The sequence below is a fragment of the Eptatretus burgeri genome, chromosome 5 (genome assembly GCF_056783735.1).
Source record: "Eptatretus burgeri isolate ZD-2024b chromosome 5, Ebu_testis_v1, whole genome shotgun sequence".
Classification (NCBI taxonomy): Eukaryota; Metazoa; Chordata; class Myxini; order Myxiniformes; family Myxinidae; genus Eptatretus; species Eptatretus burgeri.
In genome coordinates, this window is record NC_140965.1 from 67949165 (window position 1) to 67969578 (window position 20414).

The 20414-nt window shown below is 44.0% G+C and overlaps 1 protein-coding gene across 1 annotated transcript in view; it reads left to right on the forward strand.

Moving 5' to 3' along the window:
* Nucleotides 1-20172, forward strand: part of LOC147026629 (uncharacterized) — a 33354-nt gene extending 13182 nt beyond the window's left edge. Inside the window, exons 3-5 of the mRNA XM_085882267.1 lie at nt 16693-16843; nt 17904-17934; nt 19922-20172. Coding sequence (XP_085738393.1) covers nt 16693-16843; nt 17904-17934; nt 19922-19976 — 237 coding nt within the window. The 3' untranslated portion in view covers nt 19977-20172. The remainder of the gene's footprint in view (nt 1-16692; nt 16844-17903; nt 17935-19921) is intronic.
* Nucleotides 20173-20414: the final 242 nt, after the last annotated feature.

Sequence of the window (20414 nt, forward strand, 5' to 3'; positions counted from 1 at the left end):
TAACGACTCCACAAAGCAGTTGCATCTCTTTGTGCTGATCTGGAAATGATGAGACACCAGTCTGATAAATGAAACATGTCTTTCAACGCTGCAAAATCTCACTGTTTCACCCTGTTGCTCTGGAAGGATCGTATAGGTAACTCACCTGTCTGTTTACCCTGCTAGCCCCTGGAAGAGATGCGGACTCTGGAACTCGCAATCAACCATGACCCCTGTTTGGAGAACCATGACCATCAGCCATCATTGCAAAGCAAGTCCTGCAGAATTGGCATCCTTTGTCATTCCAAGGATTTCCTTGAAAAAAATCAGACATTCATATCCTCAAAGGTCAAGCCAGGTCAGGTATGCGAGCATGCGCTGGAGCAGCGTGTCTCTGCATCCGCTTTCCGCTGATACTCCAGGGGCCTCCAGCTGGCCATCGCCTAGGCAGATGCCTGGTTCATCCCCATCTACGTGAGATGCTGATCAACTTGCTGCAACCACGAAGCATGTGGTTGGCCCATTTGGCCTCCTCCACTCACGAGGCTCCCTCGCTGAGAGAATCTGGTGAGCAGGATCAGCATCAGGAAAACGAGCCACATGTCCATACAGCCGCAGCTGACGCTCATGGACTTTGAAGGTAACAAATATAATTTGAGTCTCTCTCAGCAAATGCTCGTTGGATACAAATCTGACCAGCGATAGCCAAGGATTCTCTGAAGAGACCTGGTACTACAGGAATTAAGTCTGTCTCAAATCCGTGGTCAGAGTCCAAGTCTCACATCCGTAGAGCAAGACTGGAAGCAGTAAGGAACTGAAGACTCAGACTTTCGTCCTCCTGCACAGGTACCGACAGTGCCACACCGCATGATCCAGTCAATTCATGACTCCCCAGGCATGACCTAGCTGTCTGTTGACCTCTGGCTCACAGCCAGCAGAGATATGAATATCACTGTCAAGGTAAGTGAATCTCTCCGTGACCTCAACATCCACACCACAAACAGGTACAGACAGGATAGCAGCATTGAAGATGTCATTGAAAGCCTGGATCTTAGTTATGACCAAGGAAACCCAAAATCCCAGTGGCTCCGACTCCTCAATCAGCACATTGAGGACCCCCAAAAGGATATCCAGAGTCTCCGCAAATATGACTGCATCATCTGTGAAATCAAGGTCAGAGATCTTGACATTCCCAAACGATCCATCACAGCATGATCTGTCCAACATCCTTCCAAGAATCCAGTCCATACAAGCGCTGAAAAGTGTGGGGGCCAGTACACACCAATGACAAACTCCAGCAACAACTGGAAATAAGTTGGAGATGGTTTCACCACATCTCACAGCACTCAGTTCCAAATTGTAGTTAAGACATCAGATTGATCAGTTTTGGTGCTACCCCACACAGACCAAGAATCCTCCAGAGGACATCTCGATGCACTGAATCTAACGCTTTGCAGAGATCAACATGGGCTGCAAGCAGCCCCTGCCGAAACTCTCGTCTGTGTTTGGTGAGGACCCAAAGGGCAAGGATGCGGTCAATCGTTGACTTCTTTGGTGTAAAGCCTGACTGCTCTCGGCCCTGGTGCTCAAGTCGATGGTGGTGAACCCCTTCAAGAATTAATTATCCAAGCAAAGACGTTGCCCGGCACTGAGCGAAACGTCCCACCTCGGTAGTTACTGCAGTCCTGGCAATCACCCTTTCCTTTCCAGAGAGGAACAACAAGGGTCCTCTTCCGGTCAGTTGGGATGATGCCTGTGTCCCAGGCAGAGCACAGAACTGCATGCAAAGACATGGGTACAGCATTTCCACCAGCCTTGAAGTTCAGAATGGATGCCACAAATCCCAGGAGCTTTACCCCATTTCAACTGATTCACCGCAGCCTGTGTTTCCACAAACGAAGGTGGATCACAGTTGATTGTAGTGTCAGCAATAGGGATAGTAACACCCCTGACATCCAACTCAACAGCTGCTGGATCAGCCTGGTACAGCCGCTCAAAGTTACCGGCCCAGCGGGCCTTCACTTCGGACTCCTGTGCGAAGAGCACACCATCCTCCGCTCTCACTGCAGAACACTGAGGGACGGGCTTGGAGAAATGCAATGCGCAAATTCTGAAAGCAGGATGAGAATCACTTGACCACAGGTGGTGCTCTACCCCCTCACAGATTCCTTGCACATAGGCCTCCTTGTCCACCCTCAGTGCACGTGCAGTTTTATGCCTCAACTCCCTGAACAGCTCAGCTCTGCTATTAAACCTGGCCCTGTGACTGGTCAATGGTATCCAGTGTTCCTTGAGAGACAAAATTGTTCTTCGCCCTCAGGTGATTTCCAAGACATCCACCGCCAACATCAAGGATGGTGGTCTTGAAAGCACTCCACAACTCTTCAGGATTCCCCAAAGTATCCAGACCCCACCCCCCCCCCCAAATCTCCATTCAGCCTGTTCACAAACTCCTCAACTACCCTCTCATTCTTCAGCTTGCCAACATTCAGCCTCGGCTGGGATGGTGCCATTCTCCCGGATTTAAGCTGCAACTTCAGAGTTGCTACCACAAGCCTGCGGTCGGTATTGAGGAACTGAGCACTCCAGTAGACCCTGCAGATCTGGATCATCGTCCAGTGCCCATCAACGAGCATATGGTCAATCTACTTTGCCACACCACCAGTGTTTGAATACCAAGTCCAGCGATGAGCCTGTGGGCACTGAAACCATGAACCAGCAACCCAAAGTCCATGACTTCTTGCAAAGTCAAGGAACTTGGTGCTATTCTGTTCACAGTTCCAGACCCATGGGGAACAACACATGTCTCATAAACATCTCTATCTGTTCCAGTCGATGCAATGAAATCCCCCAAGACGAGAAGAGTATCTCGCCTAGGGTACTCAACAACCATAGACTCGAGCGTGGCAAAAAATGCATCCTTCATGGTGAGATAATGCTCCTCATTTGGAGCATGTTCAGAGACCAAGGTGACGACATCCAAGGAGTGACGAATCATTCGTCTCATAATACGCTTGTTGACCAGTGTTACCTCAGTTGTCATTGGAGTCAGCTTATTGGACACAGGTACAGCAACTCCTTGGGCATGGTAACCATCAGAGTGACCAGACCAATAGTAGGTGTAACCACCCGCCATGATCTTGCCACTATCCGCTCTCTGAACCTCAGAGTGCTGCAATACTGATGTTCAAACGCTTGGGCTCAGATGATAGCAGAGACAGGTGATCATCCTCTCTTAGGGATAGTACATTCCAGGCACCCAAGGAGACCACTGTCTGGTGGACGCCACCTCAGAACCACCCCGACACATACTACCGCAATCTGACCCGGGAAGGTTACCCCATGGTTTTCCTCCTATCATCGAAGAGTGGGGGTCTCAAAGGCTTTGCCCCATTCCCGTCATATGATGAGCTGCTCTTCAGAAGGCAGCTGCACAGGAAGTACTCCCACGGAGTGGGTTTTGAGATTTCTTTGCTTTTTTGTGTTTTGTGGAGTGAAGGGTTTTACGGTGGCCGGAGTGCAAATCCAGCCACTAACCTCCTAAAAAAACAAAAATATGTGACCCAACTGCAGGAGGACATCCGCACACACATTTGGCCACTAGATATGGATGGTCGGTGGCTCACAAGGAGCTCCTCTGCCCTTTGACAGGTTTTGTTTTTAATCCTGATGGGTGTCCATATCCATACACCCTCATCACCAAGAAACCTGGTGGGGGAGACAGTTTAGTCATCGACAATCCGAACATGAAACGGGTTAGTACAGGTTTACATGGTACCTGTAGCAAGTCACCGATGGAATCTGGCCTGACCTGACAATAAACTACAGGCCACATTTGTGTCTTGATGTCCTTGGAGGCCTTTGGCCGAAGCTCAATGGAGTCCTGCTCTCTCCTTTGGGCTGGTGCCCCCAGCATCACATTAGCTCATGTCTCCCTTGCTAATGTTGAATCTAAACCTCTCACCATGATTGGCATCTTCCACGATGAAGCCGGACCACAATGCCCACTAGTCTCGCATCACAGACAGATTGGTGACCTCGATTTTTACCACCTCCCCACCGATCTCACTCCCTCTGCTCTCTCATCCCTTCTACATTCCCCAGCTCCTCGAGGATGTATATATTCTTCAAGTAACAATATCCTAGTTAATGTTTCAAAATTCAGGCTCTCACCACACGTCAACTCTTTTGTTCCTCATTTTTCATGTTTGTGGAACTGCTTTCGATTGCATCTGTCTCACACCTCCAGGACTTCATTTTTCCATCACATTCTTCTCTCCAGGGCTTCACCCAAGTGATACACCACCATCTTTTCTCAGCTGCTATCCCTACCCACAATCTTTCTACCCCTTCTAACCCAATCAAACCCAACTACCATGAGCCTCAACATCTTTGACATGTTGGTAGATAGAAATGATACACATGATGACTCATTGTGAGTGAACCTTTAGATATATCTATTCTGTCGGGTCCCGCTATTCGCGAATTTGCTATTCACGGGTCATAAAGTGTGACCGACTTCGACAATCAAGTATTCGTGGGTTTTATTTATTTATTTATTTATTTATTTACATTTCAGGACCAATCTCCTATATTCACCTGGGAAATTGGAAATCAGTCAACGTTCACAGTATTACATAAAAAAGGTGCAAAAAATGGATCCCCTTAACTCCAGCCCAATTATCTTACTGTAATCATCAACAAGGTCATGGAATCCATCATTGTAGTTGACATAAAATCATTCCTTTTCTCCAACAGCCTCATCACAGATCATCAATTCGGATTCAGACCTGGTCACTCTACCTTGGAAATGCTACTTCTACTCTCCAAACAATGGTGAAGGCACTCAATGTATGAGTTGAGTTCAGGGCCGTCTCTCTGGACATATCTCGAGCTTTCAGTACAGTCTGGCATCCTGTCTTGCTCTCCAAACTATTTGCCGATGGAATCCAAGTCCAACTCCACTCTTGGATTGCTGACTTCCTCCACTCCCATAAACAATGTGTGGCTCTCAATGGAACCCTTTGTTCTCCTTTCCTTGTCAAGCCTGTAGTCCCCCAAGGCAGTGTTCTAGGCCTCATTAGTCCTAATCTTCATCATTGATCTCACTGACTCTGTAAAATCCGCTTTATCTCTTTGCTAATGACTGTACTCTCTGCCATGACATATTGTTGCGAATCTGGAAGCCATGAGCACACAACATTCAGGTTCCTATAGCGCAGTTATTTCGGTAAGTACGTGTTTTCAGTTAGGGTCCCGTCCGTTGTTTAATGGGTGATTAAATGTAAATGCACTGTGCGTTGTTTTAATGGTTAGGATTTTTACACCCCTTATAAGAACAACAACACGCCTTCACCTCGCTTCCTCACACCGACGCCATTGTCTTCCTGCATTCGACCACGTACATGGGCGGGGTTTCCTCGGCCACCAGAGCTCCGACTCCGCCCCGAAGAGATGGAATGTTCCCCTCGACCAACGGGAGGCGTGAGGCACCACAGACATCGACTTTCTCATGAACCCGGACCAATGGGAGGCGAGACGTCTCAGACGGTGATACTCCCCACGACACCCCATCCCGCAGGAGAAATGCCATATAAGAAACGCCAGGGCCTTTGAAAAGGGAGTCAGAGAGGCGTGAACGGAAGAGTCAGCTTCAGGGTTGACTCGTCTGGTCTGGTCGGCTTGGAGTGCTTGGGTCGTCCCCCGTCTCGTCCCCCTGGCGTCCGACACTTTTCGCTTGGAGTGGCATCATGTTGCGGGTTCGAGTCCCATCGAGCCAGATCGCCGAAGACCACACGAGGTGGACAGGTCCAAGCGCAGGCTCTGGTCTCCTGCTCCCTGTCCTCGAGCTGGAGGCCTTCAATAAAGACCCTTGGGGTCCGTTTCTGTGTGTGTGTGTGTGTGTGTGTGTGTGTCTGTGTCTATGGGCCCGTCTATAAGTAGGAACCATTAAGTGCCTTGTACATGATTTGTATTTCATTCCTTATAGTCGGATAACTCTGCCCTTACGTGCCCCCCCCTCATCCCCACCTATTGTAAATAAATATCCCCATTTGTGAATTTATCAGCTCGTTTTTGTGTTTTCTTCATTGGTTTAGCCTGGTGCGTGTTGGGAATGAGTAAGGCCGTTCGGGCCGGTAAATTGTTCATTTGGTCCGGTGCAGCTTTGGTTATTCCGCTCTGTTACGCCGGATCCGAGTCGGTGATAGCGAGTCGATTTGGACAAAGTCGGCCGAGGGTGTGGTTTCCCCGGTAGTTGGACGGCGTGAGTACTTAGGTAAATTGGAGTTAGACAGGTGGACCCTACCTCACGCCATCGAAGTATTGGCAACCACGGTCCTCTCAGTGACCTGTCGGCTCCGGAGTTATCCGGGGTGACGACCTATACATTCCGGGTGATCGGTGGAGCCGACTCTACTGCTCCATTTAGTGGTCGTGCTCGTCGCCGTTACCCGGCCCCGCAACAATATATCATCCTTCTGACAGACAGGTAGTAACCTCTTCCCTTTCCTCAGACCTTGACAAAATCACAAACTGGTCAAATGCAAATTTTCTTATGTATCCATATTGTCCACCCTTTGTGTTCTCCCTTATCCCTCATCGTAAACTGCATCCCTTGTTTGTCCGTGTCCATCTACTTTCTCCCTCCCCCCTGCCGTTGGTGTTTCCCCCTTCTCCTGCTGTTCCCTTTGTTATATTTTGTCCTGATTTGTTCTGTGTAATCGCTCTTCCACGAGCGTAGACCATATAAACCAAAAAAATGTAAAACCAATGCCCCGACATTCGTGGCATTTTTCAGGAATATATCCCCTGCGAATAGCGGGGTCCGACAGTATTATAAAAGTGAATTTGTATATTGGGTCGCTGAAATAGGTGACCCTTATTGTCAATAATTCTGTCTGTTTGTTTGGATGTTTGTTTGTTCGTTTGTCATCAGCATAATTGGTAGTAAACGTGGGCGGATTTTGACCAAACTCGGGTGGTAGGTACATCTTATCACCTAGTGCTTTTGAAATTATGATGGTTGCTAGGGACACTTTGGTTCCCCAGCAACAACCGAAAAACCTTTGAAATCGGTACCGTTCACGCGAAGTCAATTCCGAAAGCCATTATCCCACGTAGGGTTATGAAATTTGGCACGAATGATCTACAGGTGATGCTCTATCAAATATATTCCGGTTTTTGTGATATATGGAATACTTTACCCACAGCGCCCCCTACAATTAGGGTATGCGCGAAAATTGGCGAAGATTGAAGGCCCCCTAGCGACCAGGTGAGTGCATCGATACGAATGAAACTTTGCAGGTTCAGGGTACTCAATGAGTACTACAACTTTGCCTCAGGACATATTGACCGATTTCACGGAGGTCAGGGGTCAAAGGTCAATTAGTGCAAAAATCGATAATATGCGAGAGCATATTTGCGCCAAATGCTACTCCTCCTTGGGTTATGGTCGGATGGTCATGAAAACTCACACCAATCGTCTGGAATACATTGTGCACAAATGATCGAGCCTGATTTTCGATTTAGATCTTTGTTCACCCACAGCACCGCCTCGAACTTTGGGGATTTCCGATTTCAAACCGCATTTTCAGTATTTTTCATTCAAATGGATACTGAGTAGTTATCAGTGGATAGAACTGGATGAGATGTGATATGCATAATCTTCAGGTGATTCCCTATCCGCTATATGACATCCATTTTGCTCTCTATCTTATAGTTTCCATGCTAGGCGACCCATCACCGCCTACCGGCTTGTTTGTTAATATATTTGTTTGCTTTTTTGTTTATATACAGTAAATATGTGTTAATATATATATATATATATATATATATATATATATATATATATATATATATATATATATATATATGTTTATCGTTACGGTTCTGGGAACCATATGCATACAAACATACAGTTGACCCGAAGTCAGTTATTCCATTAAGTATATGTGCAGATAGAACCCCTCCTTGTGTGTAGTGGGAAGACACTGGGGTACGTTGCGATGTTTTTTTAGTTCGATTAATAAATCATTATATCCCATCCACGATGACCCACGGTACCCTCTGCCTGCTCGCACCTTCATCTCGCTTGCTACTCTTGCATGGGCTGAACAAGCGCGTGTTCGCCTGCTCACCTAACCGGCGACTCGCTTCCGAGGCAGAATCTTTGTGACTGAATCTTTGTGTTGTACCTTTTTGGTGAGTCCGAACATGCGTGGAGTGGGCGGGCTTCCTGGTATGGCTGAAACCCTGCCCAGAAAGGGCGGCTCCATGGAAGCCCCATCCAATCAGGGCGAACAGTGACGTTGGCTTCACCAAGGCCCCTCCCCGCTGAGGGCGATCGATAAATTACGACACCATTCGTTCAGAACGGTCGGGTGAGCTGGAAAGTGAGTCATCTAGAGCGGAGCGTTGGAGTGAGACAGTCCGTCGGCTGATAGCAAAAGAAAGGAGTAAGGTCATGGAGTGGTTGTGCTCTTTGGAGGTCGTTCGTTTTGAGTGTGAGAGAGCTGGGAAGACCTCGACCCGACCTTGACCCGGTCTCTCGTAGGGTCCTGTCTGCAGCCCTGATCCCCGCCTCAGACTCCACTCTACTCGACCCGGGCTCCTTCGCAGACACAGTCTCCACGCGGGCGGCCGTGGACCGAGCCGCACGACTATTGACAGGTGCCGCACCACGAAGCATCCCTTCCCTCCAACGTTCAGGTACCCCAAAGAACTGCGATTTCAGCTCACCTCCCTCTCTGGCTGCAAAAGGTCCTTTGCCATACATCTGGGTTTATTTTAGTCTGAGTGTGCGTCTGAGTGTGTGGGGCCGTCTTTAAGAAGAATTGCATAAGTGTTTTTATTTGATCATTGTAAATCTTTCCTGTTTTATTCTCGCAACAAGTCTGCTCTGTCTCCTTTGAAAGTTGCTGTAAAATTGTCACACTACATCTTTCTCTCATCTTCCCCTGCATAACATCGCCAATAAACCTGTTTCCTGTGTCACATATTTTTCGTCGCTTTATTGTAAATAAATGATTGTAGAAATGTTCCCAGTTCATTTTCGTCTTTTCCTTCATTGGTCCAGCATGGTTCGGATCTGAGTTTTAGCTGGGTTCTTTATTCCCGATATTCTGTTCATTCTCGCCGGTACGTCCTTGGTAGTTCCGCTCGGCTGCATCCAATCCGGAAAGGTGGTTGGTAGTTGGTAGAGTGATCCGGATCGGGCAAGGCGTACTGAGGGCGTCGTTTCCCGGTAGACGACACCGCATGGTTAATTAGGTAAATTGGTTCTAGACAAAAAGACCCTACGCCATGCGGTTGAGTTATTGGCGTCCACGGTGGGTTAAGCGACCCACCGCCTCACGGAATTATCCGTGAGCGACAGCCTACAATTCTAGGAGTCTAGTGGGAGACGGCGTAACTTCCCCCACCTAGCGGTCGCTCTTGCCACCGGTCCCCGGCCCGCAACAATATGTTTATTTATGTTTATTTATATGTATGTGTATATATATATATATATATATATATATATATATATATATATATATATATATCTATATGTATGTATATATGTTTATATGTATGTGTATATATATGTGTATATATATATATATATATATATATATATATATATATATATATATATATATATATATATATATATATATATATATATATATGTATGTGTATATATATATATATGTATGTGTATATATATATATATATATATATATATATATGTGTATATATATATATATATATATATATATATATATATATATATATATATATATATATATATATATGTATATGTATATATATATATATATATATATATATATGTATTTGTATATATATATATATATATATATATATATATATATATATATATATATGTATGTGTATATATATATGTATGTGTATATATATATATATATATATATATATATATATATATATATATATATATATATATATATATATATATATATTTTTATATATATATATATATATGTATATATATATATATATATATATATATATATATATATATACATACATACATACATACGCTTCAAAAAGTAAAAATAAGAAATAAATACTGAACAAAATCCAACCAAATTTTGCATGTTGTCTGGGGTTTCTATCTGGGTGGCATATGTGCAGTAGGTGTTCAGGGAGGGGGGAAGACCTCTATTCTTTCTATACAAATTTGTATCATGTAGTGCCACACAGGAGTACCCGCCTTCCCATGATTACAAATCATCTTCTTATATGAAGAAAGTTTTTAAACAACTCGATAACATGGATTACAGATGTTGAAATCTGAGTGAGAATAATTTGAAGTTTTCAAAATGTTTCATTTCATTAATTTTAAGTGGAAGTTCAAAGCAAATCATCCAGCACTGATATGAGGTTCACAGCAAAGTGGAAGTGATTTTTGCTCGCACCATACATAAGAAGCAAGCAAGGATAGTTGATAACGGTGATGTGGGCTGACTTCCAAGCAGATGGAAGATAACCTTCGGCAAATCAGAGGGTGAATCGAGCAGAATGTTTGTGAAGTACAACATGCCGTCCTTTGATTAAAATAATCAGCGAAGCAACGGGTAAAAATGCATCGTATTCACTAAACATCAAGACACAAAATGTGGCCTTTCAAACATTTTTATGTGTACTCAATCAGAGGTATATATCTGTCAAAATTTCTCATGTGAAAAGCAAGATGAAAGGCAAGACGGGCATGAAAAGCAAGATTCGCATCTTTGAACAATACCTTTGTGTCAAATGGCATGTTATACTGTAGATCAGGTACGGAGATATCAATCGGAATTCCAAACGGCTTCAAACAGAAGTTTCACACAGATCATGTATAGACTTTTGGAATGCCATACCACCAGATTGTGAAAGTCGATACCATTGTTACGTGAGAAAGTCAGTCTAACTAGGGAAGTTACTAGATTATCGAGAAACCAGTGATTTCCTGTATGTTACAACCCAGTCAAAGCCAGAAGGTTGCTGCATCCTCTTGACCAACACTTGAAAACAATCATATGAACATGCACCGTCTTCATCGTTGCATAAACCTCTTTGGCTCAACAGTTTGAGCACACAACTCAAGCATGAGTTCTCCAAACTATTACCAACATCGTATGACAGTCCAGCATTTATCCAAAAGAAAAAACTGTGTATTATTGTTATTGCAAGAGCAAGGCCTTTTGGAGGGGATTTGGGGGGGGGGGGAGATTCAAATCATACAGTTGATTATAGATATTCACCTTATACAAGTCATAAAAAACATTAAAACAAACAAACAAAAAAATAACCATGTTGGAATGGAATCTCCAAAGAACAGCCAAACAAGGGAGGAAGGAATGACAAGGTCGGAGTGACACTTTTACGGATTGCCATCACAACATCTTTTGACATTTTTGTCATAGATAGCAAAAGTAACCAGAAAAAGAGCAATCAGAGATTGCAGGCCCTCGCCAGGACTTATTTTGTGTGGCGTCTGTGTACTGGTATGTTATGTAATTAATAAGAGATATAATGAGAACTGCCACTTTATAACTGCTGGCAGTGATGACCAGGTACCAAGACATCCCACTTTGATGCAACTGCTTTGATCAGACACCTGACCCTGACCCTGACCCATAAAGTTATTTAAATTATTATTTATTGTTCAATTGAATTTAGAATAGGATTAAAATATATTCAATTCAAGTCAAATGGAAGACCAAATAGGTATAGTCAGTCCTGCATTGGAGTAATCAGACGGAACCCAAACAAACAAAGATGAAGTCATCAGGAAGAACCTGGATAGGATTCACATTTCAGCTGCTACTCCTGTACCCTCAAACCCATCCAGGCAGAGCCAAATGAGCCTTATTGGAAAAAAAAAGTTTCATGTCGATTGATTAAGCAGTTCCAGAGAAAATATTATTTAATATTTTAATTCAATCCAATATGGCTGCCAAACCATATGACCTGTCAATTATTCCTTAAACTTGTACATCCAAGGCTTGGGGAACATTTGTATGAAGTTTCCCCTTGATTTGTCCAGCCGTTCTGGAGAAGAAGATTTTTAAAATCGATTTTTCGGGTAAATCCAATATGGCTGCCAAACCATGTGACCGATGATGTCAAATGTGTGAACCTTTTGTTCCTCATGGATAGGCGGTCATACGTGTAAAGTGTCACCTCAATCTGTTCAGACACTTTAAAGAAGAAGATTTTTGAAGGTTTTCTTCTTTTTTTTTAAGCAATATGGCTGCCGGATGTGTGTCCCGGTTAGAATAGGTACACCGTATCCCTGCATGTCATAAGAGGTGACTAAAAGGGTTGGCGTCAGGAAGGGCATCCGGCCATAAAAAAACATTGCCTCAAAAGGAAACCATGATGAGTACAACTTATGGGCAGGGTACAGCCTGAAGTACCCCGTGGGGGTCCTCACCCCCTCTCGTTAAAACTCAAGGTGGGGAACCATATCGAAGCAAGGGAGGAAATCTTTCCATTCATGATAACCAATCATCTGATGCCCCACGTGGAGATCGGTTTCTGAGGTTTGGGACATGGAATTTAGGGACAATGACAGGGAGATCAGGAGAAGTGGTTGAAACATTGGTCAGAAGAAGAGTGGACATATGTTATGTGCAGGAGACATGATGGAAAGGAATTGGTGCGAGAATGGTGAAGGGTAGGCAGGGACAGAAGTATAAGTTTAAGTGGCAAGGGTGCCCGGAAGACGTGCATGGTGTTGGTGTCGTGTTTTCTGAAGAGTTTGTGGACAGTGTAGTGAGTGTGACGAAAGTGAGTGAAAGGTTGATGATGGTGAGAATTGTGATCGGAAATCTCTTGGTGAACGTCATCTCGGGATATGCCCCGCAGTTCGGTCGAAGCGATGAAGAGAAGAACATGTTCTGGTGTGCGATAGAGAAGTTGATGGAAAATGTGAAAGATGAGGAAGTTGTTGTGGTAGGAGGAGACTTGAATGGACATGTGGGAAGGAGTACAGATGGTTTTGAGGGAGTCCATGGGGGTTATGGAGATGGTGTGAGAAATGGAGAAGGTGAAAGGAACTTGGAGCTTGCTGATGGAGCTGATTTGCTGATTTGTAATACTCAATTCCAGAAAGCAGGATAATAAGCTTGTTACATACACATCAGGTGGGTCAACGACAACCATTGACTACCTGATGGTGCGTAGGCGAGATCGGGGAAACCTCCGGGACACAAAGGTGATCCTGGGGGAGGAGACTGTTTTACAGCACGACCTGGTTGTCTGCGATGTAAGGGTGAAAGGTGCGAGGAGAATTCAGCGGGTGAAGTACCAACCGAGGATGAAGGTGTGGAGGTTGAAAGAGGCGACAGTGAAGGAAGCATTAAGAGAGAGGCTGAGTATGGTTGAGGATGATGTGGTTGAGCTTGAACGTGGTTGGATGTCAATGAAAGATAGTCTATTGGGAGCCGTTGGTGAGGTATGTGGATGGACAAAAGGACCACCGAGGCACTTGGAAACATGGTGGTGGGGTGATGAAGTTGGAAAGATGATTGAAGAGAAGAGGAAGAAGTTCAAGGAATGGCAAAAGGCCAAGACTACGGTGGTCGAAGAGGCGGCGTATGGAAGTTATAAGGTAGCCGAGAAGGCTGCAAAGAAAGAGGTTGCAAAGGCGCAGGAGGCCTATAGGAAAATGTTCGGAGAACGTTTGGATTCGGAAGAGGGTCAGAGAGCGGTATTCAGGATTGCAAAGCAGATAGCGAGAGAGAGATTTGATGTGACGGGGGTGAGTTGCTTGAAGGATGAAGTGGGACAAATCGTTGTGGACTCAGATGGAATTAAAGGAAGATGGAAGAGATATATGGAAAGGCTGTTGAATGTAGAAAATGAATGGGATAGCAACATCGAGAGTAACCCGGTTTTAGGACCAGCAGAGAAGATAACTGAGAAGGAAGTCGAGGAAGCTATAAGAGCAATGAAGAGTAGAAAAGCAGGAGGGCCGACGGGAGTTGTGGGAGATATGTTGAAGGCAGCGGGAAGTTGGGGTGTGAAGAGAATGACAGAGATCTGTAATCTGGTGGTGAAAGAAGGCCGCATTCCAGTGGATCGGGAACTGAGTACCCTCGTCCCTCTGTACAAGGGGAAAGGTGACCCTCTGGACTGTGGCTCCTATAGAGCAATAAAGTTATTGGAGCATGGAATTAAGGTATTGGAAATGGGGTTGGAGAAGAGGATAAGGAAGAAGGTAAAGATTGACGAAATGTAGTTTGGATTTATGCCAGGAAGAGGAACGACAGATGTGATTTTTATTGTAAGGCAGTTGCAGGAGAAGTACATAGAGAAGAGGAAGAAGTTGTTTTTTGGGTTTGTTGATCTGGAGAAAGCATTTGATAGGGTTCCACGTGAAGTTATGACATGGGCATTGAGGAAGTTAGGAGTGGAGGAATGGTTGAACAGAGTAGTGATGGCCATGTACGAGAGAGTGCGCACAGCTGTAAAGACGAAGGGCGGGAACAGTGGTGAGTTTGAGGTGAAGGTAGGAGTTCATTAGGGGTTGGTACTAAATCCACTTCTATTTGTAGTTGTGATGGAGGTGCTGGCTCGGAGGGTAAAGGAGGGTTTCCCATGGGAGCTGCTGTATGCAGATGATCTGGTGTTGATTGCAGAGAGTATGGATGGGCTGAAAGAGAAAATGAAGAAGTGGAAGGAATGTATGGAGGCAAAAGGTTTGAAGGTGAATATCGGAAATAGGAAGGTGATGGCAAGTGGTAAAGCATGTGGTGAGGTGGAAAGGACTGGGAAGTGGCCGTGTGCTGTGTGCAGGAAGGGTGTCGGAGTGAACTCCATTCAGTGTACAATGTGTGCTGAATGGGTTCATCGAAAATGTAGTGGTGTAAGAGAGTCATTAACCAGTGTGGCAGCTACATTCAAGTGTAAGGTGTGCATAGAGGGAGCTGCAGATGAAGGAATTGTTGAGTTGGATCTTGGAGATGGCGTGAAGCTGGAAGGGGTGAAAACATTTTGCTATCTCGGAGACATGCTGAATGGAGAAGGTGGATCAGACTCTGCGACGGTTGCGAGAGTGAGATGTGCATGGAAGAAGTTTCGGGAACTGAGTGGCATGCTGACGAAGAGGGGAGTGTCGTTGAAGCTGAAGGGAAAGGTGTATGCTACATGTGTGAGGAGTACGCTGATTTATGGGAGTGATACATGGGTACTGAACATGGAGCAGCAACAAAGGCTGGAAAGGGTCGAAATGCGAATGGTTCGGTGGATGTGCGGAGCATCGTTGAGAGAGAGGAAGACAAATGATGACTTGCGGAAGATGATGGGAATAGAGTCTGTGATGGAGGTTGTGAAGAGAAACAGGTTGAGATGGTTGGGTCATGTGTTGAAGAAGGATGAAAGTGACTGGGTGAGAGGAATGTTGGAAATGAGTGTAGTAGGAAGTAGAGGACGAGGAAGACCGAGAAAAACTTGGCTAAAGGTGGTGGAAGAAGAAATATGGGCAAAGGGATTAAGAAGGGGAGATGCAGAAAGTAGGGCAAAGTGGAGGAGATTGTCATGGGTCCTGCAAGGCTAACCTCCGCTTTAGCGGGGAAAATGGCCTTAAAATGCTTGTTGTGTGTTGTATGGCTGCCGAATCACGTGACCGATGATGTCATCAATTTTTTTTTCTGGAAACCATTTTATCTTTAGATGATCCTCAAAATTTTTCAAACTGATCAGATGTAGCATTCTACATGTGCAATTATGATGTCATAAAAAAATCACACTTATTCCCCATGAGTACTTGCCATATGCCAAGTTTCAACATAGGTCCAAAGTTTTTCCGTTTTTCCAACATGGCTACCACACCACGTGACCTATGATGTCATAATTATCATTAAAACATTCTACATGAGTTGTCGCAACTCTGGTGAAAATTTCATCTCAATCCGACAAGCAGTTGCGGAGAAAGGTACGAAAGTTCTGTACAGAAAGAGAAACGGACCCAAACGCAATACCCTCTCCTTTGGCAAGGGTAACAATTGTATGAAGATGTCTATTTTAAAGGTAGTTGTCGATTTGTAGTGTGGGTTGGTGTAATTGTGTATTTTATTTGTTGTAATATTGAGACAAAAAAAAATAAGATTCGGAGTGATCCGACCAGAGGGGTGCAAAGGTAGCTGCATGCGCGAGTATGCATGCAGGCAGGCCTTTGCCAGGTAGATAGCATGGGTTTTAAATGCTCCCACCCGGTTTTATATAGAATCCAGCAGTTAAAAAGAAAATATTGCAATTCTGGCATGTTTTATCACCCTTCCCTTCCCTACCCCCTCATGCTGCCTTCACTTCCCCCTCCCCTTGTGCTGCCTTCCCTTCCCCTCACACCGCATTCTCTTCCCCTCATGCTGCCTTCCCTCCACATCTCCCTTATACTTACCCCCTCCTCTCTCCACCCCCATGGACATCTCCCAGCGGTCTCTGCATGCTGTCTTAATGTGCTGTTTTAACATACTCCATTTCGTTCAATCCTGCACTGCCCCCCTCCCCCTCCACAAGTCCCCAGCTCTCTCTTCTCTCTACCCCTCAACCTCCTCCCTCCCCCTCTCTCTCCCCACTCCCTCCATCCTCTCTCTCTCTCCCCTCCATATTTCTCCCCCACTTAATATTTCCTTCAGAGAAGCGATGGGTTGCATTTGCGAGTTGTACAATGCAAGTAATTTTTCTCTATTGCCCCAGGGTCATTCCAAAGCTGTGCCATTTGCCTGTCGGTGCTGCACCCTTCTGTTGTGTGACACCAAGAATTTCATTTGCAATGTGGAGGTGTTATTCTTGCCTAAATTACTCCATCATCCCACTCACTTGACTACATTGTTAGGATGCTTGGAAGGTAACCAAGGGGTGAGGCTGCATGTCATGACAACTTAATGGTTCAGGGCAGGGCAAACATGATGAAAATTAAGGGTGCATTTTACCTTCACCTGACAACCTCGTTAATGGCTAATGGGTTAATTCCCCCAGAATTTAGGCATTATAGGATGACATGCAATACACCCTCACACTGGAAGCGGTGTTGTGCCCTACATATTTACATTTGGAGAATTGTGGTGGTCCCACACCCTCCCTCCCCCATCGTGAACCCCCTGGCCAATATATATATATTTTTTTCACCAGCTAAAGCCTTCCCTGGCACATCCCAAGTACAGGGTGGGGCATTTATATCTGACACATTTGCAATCTTTCCAGTCGGAAGCAGTCTTGGCAAAACTAATTATTGTTTTCCTTGTTTTACAGATAACACTTGAAAGTTTTTTAATGATAGAGCACTTTAAATGCAATGAGCGTTTTTTATTTTCTTTAAATTCAATAAGCATGCCAATTTCACAAACAAGGTCATCATGACAGATGAGGCACACTTTGATTTGGCAGATTTAACTCCAGTCCCAGACTCTTTTCTAACCCTCAACCTCCTCCCTTTCCTCCCCCACACCACCCTCTCTCTCTCTCTCTCTCTCTCTCTCTCTCTCTCTCTCTCTCTCTCTCTCTCTCTCTCTCTCTCTCTCCCTCTCCCCCCTCCCCTCCATCCTCTCTCCCTCCCCTCCCTCTTTCTGCCCCCCACTAAATATTTCCTTCAGAGAAGCGATGGGTTGCATTTGCGAGTTGTACAATGCAAGTAATTTTTCTGTATTGCCCCAAGGTCATTCCAAAGCTGTGCCATATGCCTGTCGGTGCAACACCCTTCCGTTATTTGACATCAAGCATTTCATTTGCAATGTCGAGGTGTTATTCTAGCACCTGACACATTTGCAATCTTTCTCGCTGGAAGCTTTCTTGGCACAACTAATTATTACTTACAAAATCTAAAGATTTCATAAGTATATTGATGACTTCCGTCATCTGTTTGTGTTTGTTACTTCCGAAATCTAAAGATTGTTTTCCTTGTTTTACAGATTTTACAGATTTTACAGATCTAAAGATTTCGTAAGTATATTGATCACTTCCGTTTCTGTTTGTTTGTTTGTGTGTTTGTTTGTGTGTTTGTTACTTACGAAATCTAAAGATTTCGGAAGTACATTGATGACTTCCGTTTCCGTTTGTTTGTTTGTTTGTTTGTTTGTTTTCAGGCAGGATAACTCGAGAACGGAAGAAGCTACCAATGTCAAATTACACCAAGTGATTCAGGAGGGTGATGGCTAGTGCTGATTAGATTTTGGTCAAAATCGGTCAAAGGTCAAGGTCACAGTGAGGTCAAATATTCGATTTTTGATGGTTTGGTACAGATAACTCGAGAACGGAAGAAGCTACCAAGGTCAAATTACACCACATGATTCAGGAGGGTGATGGCTAGTGCTGATTAGATTTTGGTCAAAATCGGTTAAAGGTCAAGGTTCAAGGTCACAGTGAGGTCAAACATCCAAAAAATAATAACTCGAGAACGGAAGAAGCTACCAATGTCAAATTACACCACGTGATTTAGGAGGGTGATGGATCGCGCTGATTATATCTTGGTCAAAATCGGTCAAAGGTCAAGGTCACAGTGAGGTCAAACATCCAAAACATTCGATTTTTGATGGTTTGGTACAGAATCATCGTAGAAACTTCTGGTTTGTGTCGCTACCTTCTCCAGAGACAGCTTTTATTAGACAAGGTCAGAGGTTAAGTTGATGATTTCGTAAGTACCAGTCTATGACTGCTTGTTTGTGTGATTGTTATTTACGAAATCTAAAGATTTCGTAGGTTTATTGATCAGTTCCGTTTCTGTTTGTTTGTTTGTGTGTTTGTTTGTGTGTTTGTTTGTGTGTTTGTTTGTGTGTTTGTTACTTACAAAATCTAAAGATTTCGTAAATATATTGATGACTTCTGTCCTATGTTTGTGTTTGTTTGTTTGTGTGTTTGTTTGTTTGTGTGTGTGTTTGTTTGGAGGCACGATAACTCGAGAACCGAAGAAGCTACCAATGTCAAATTACACCAAGTGATTCAGGAGGGTGATGGCTCGTGCTGATTAGATTTTGGTCAAAATCGGTCAAAGGTCAAGGTCACAGTGAGGTCAAACATAATTCCGTAAATTCACGTGGAGAAATGGAGTATTTTTGCTTCGCTCGACGTTACGAGTTCGTTTTAACTTCGATTTTAATTTTGTCTTCGGTTTTTGCGATCGCTTTGGACGCTTAAAACTCGGTTGTCGGAATTCTGGTAAAAATCGGATGTGTTGGAGACGTTTTAAGATTGTATAAAAAATATTTCACTGGACGCATCACAGGTCATCCCATGATGCAGCGCGCTCGAGCAGACGCGTCGTTGAATTACGTTCAGGTATAATATAATTGCGTGGAGAAATGGAGATTTTTGCTTCGGTCGACGTTACGATTTTTGATGGTTTGATACAGAATCATCGTAGAAACTTCTGGTTTGCGTCGCTACCTTCTCGAGAGACAGCTTTTATTAGCAAGGTCAGAGGTCAAGTTGACGATTTCGTAAGTACCAGTCTATGACTGCTTGTTTGTTTGTTTGTTTGTTTGTTTGTGTGTTTGTTTGTAGGCACGGTAACTCGAGAACGGAAGAAGCTACCAATGTCAAATTACACCACGTGATTCAGGAGTGTGATGGCTAGCGCTGATTAGATTTTGGTCAAAATCGGTCAAAGTTCAAGGTCACAGTGAGGTCAAACATTCGATTTTTGATCGTTCGGTGCAGAATCATCGTAGAAACTTCTGGTTTGCGTCGCTACCTTCTCTAGAGACAGCTTTTATTAGACAAGGTCAGAAGTCAAGTTGACGATATCGTAAGTACCAGTCTATGACTGCTTGTTGTTTTCTTTGTTTTACAGATAACACTTGAAAGTTTTTCATAATGGAGCACTGTAAATGCAATGAGCATTTTTAATTTTTAATTTTCTTTAAATTCAATGAACACGCCAATTTCACAAACAAGGTCATCATGACAGATGAGATACACTTTTATTTGGCAGATTTAACTCCACCAGATTTCTTCCTATGGGAATTTCTGAAGGGCAAAGTTCATAAGGAACATCCAACATCGATCGATTAGTTGAAGGCAAACATCACTGCAACCATCCGCTCTATTGATCAAGAGACATTGCTTGCGGTAATGAACAATATGATGATCCGCTGTCGTGAATGCACGCATTCGCAAGGGGCCCATTTGTCTGATGTAATTTTTAAGAAATAAAGAATCAAAATTGATTTAAAAAACCTGAAGTATGTGCCTATGTTGTATAGAAATTTTATTTCATTTGGTTTAGAAGCAAAAAAGTTATAAGGATAATAAAACCGTCAAATATAAATTCCCCACCGTGTTCAGTGGTTCAGGAGTGCATATATGTCAAAGACAAACAAGAAAACATCTGAAAATGCAAAGCCTGTCTGCTTTGTATTCTGACTTCTTCTCCCGTATGCTAAACGGTACCTTTGACCTTTTGACCAAATTATTAATTTATCTTC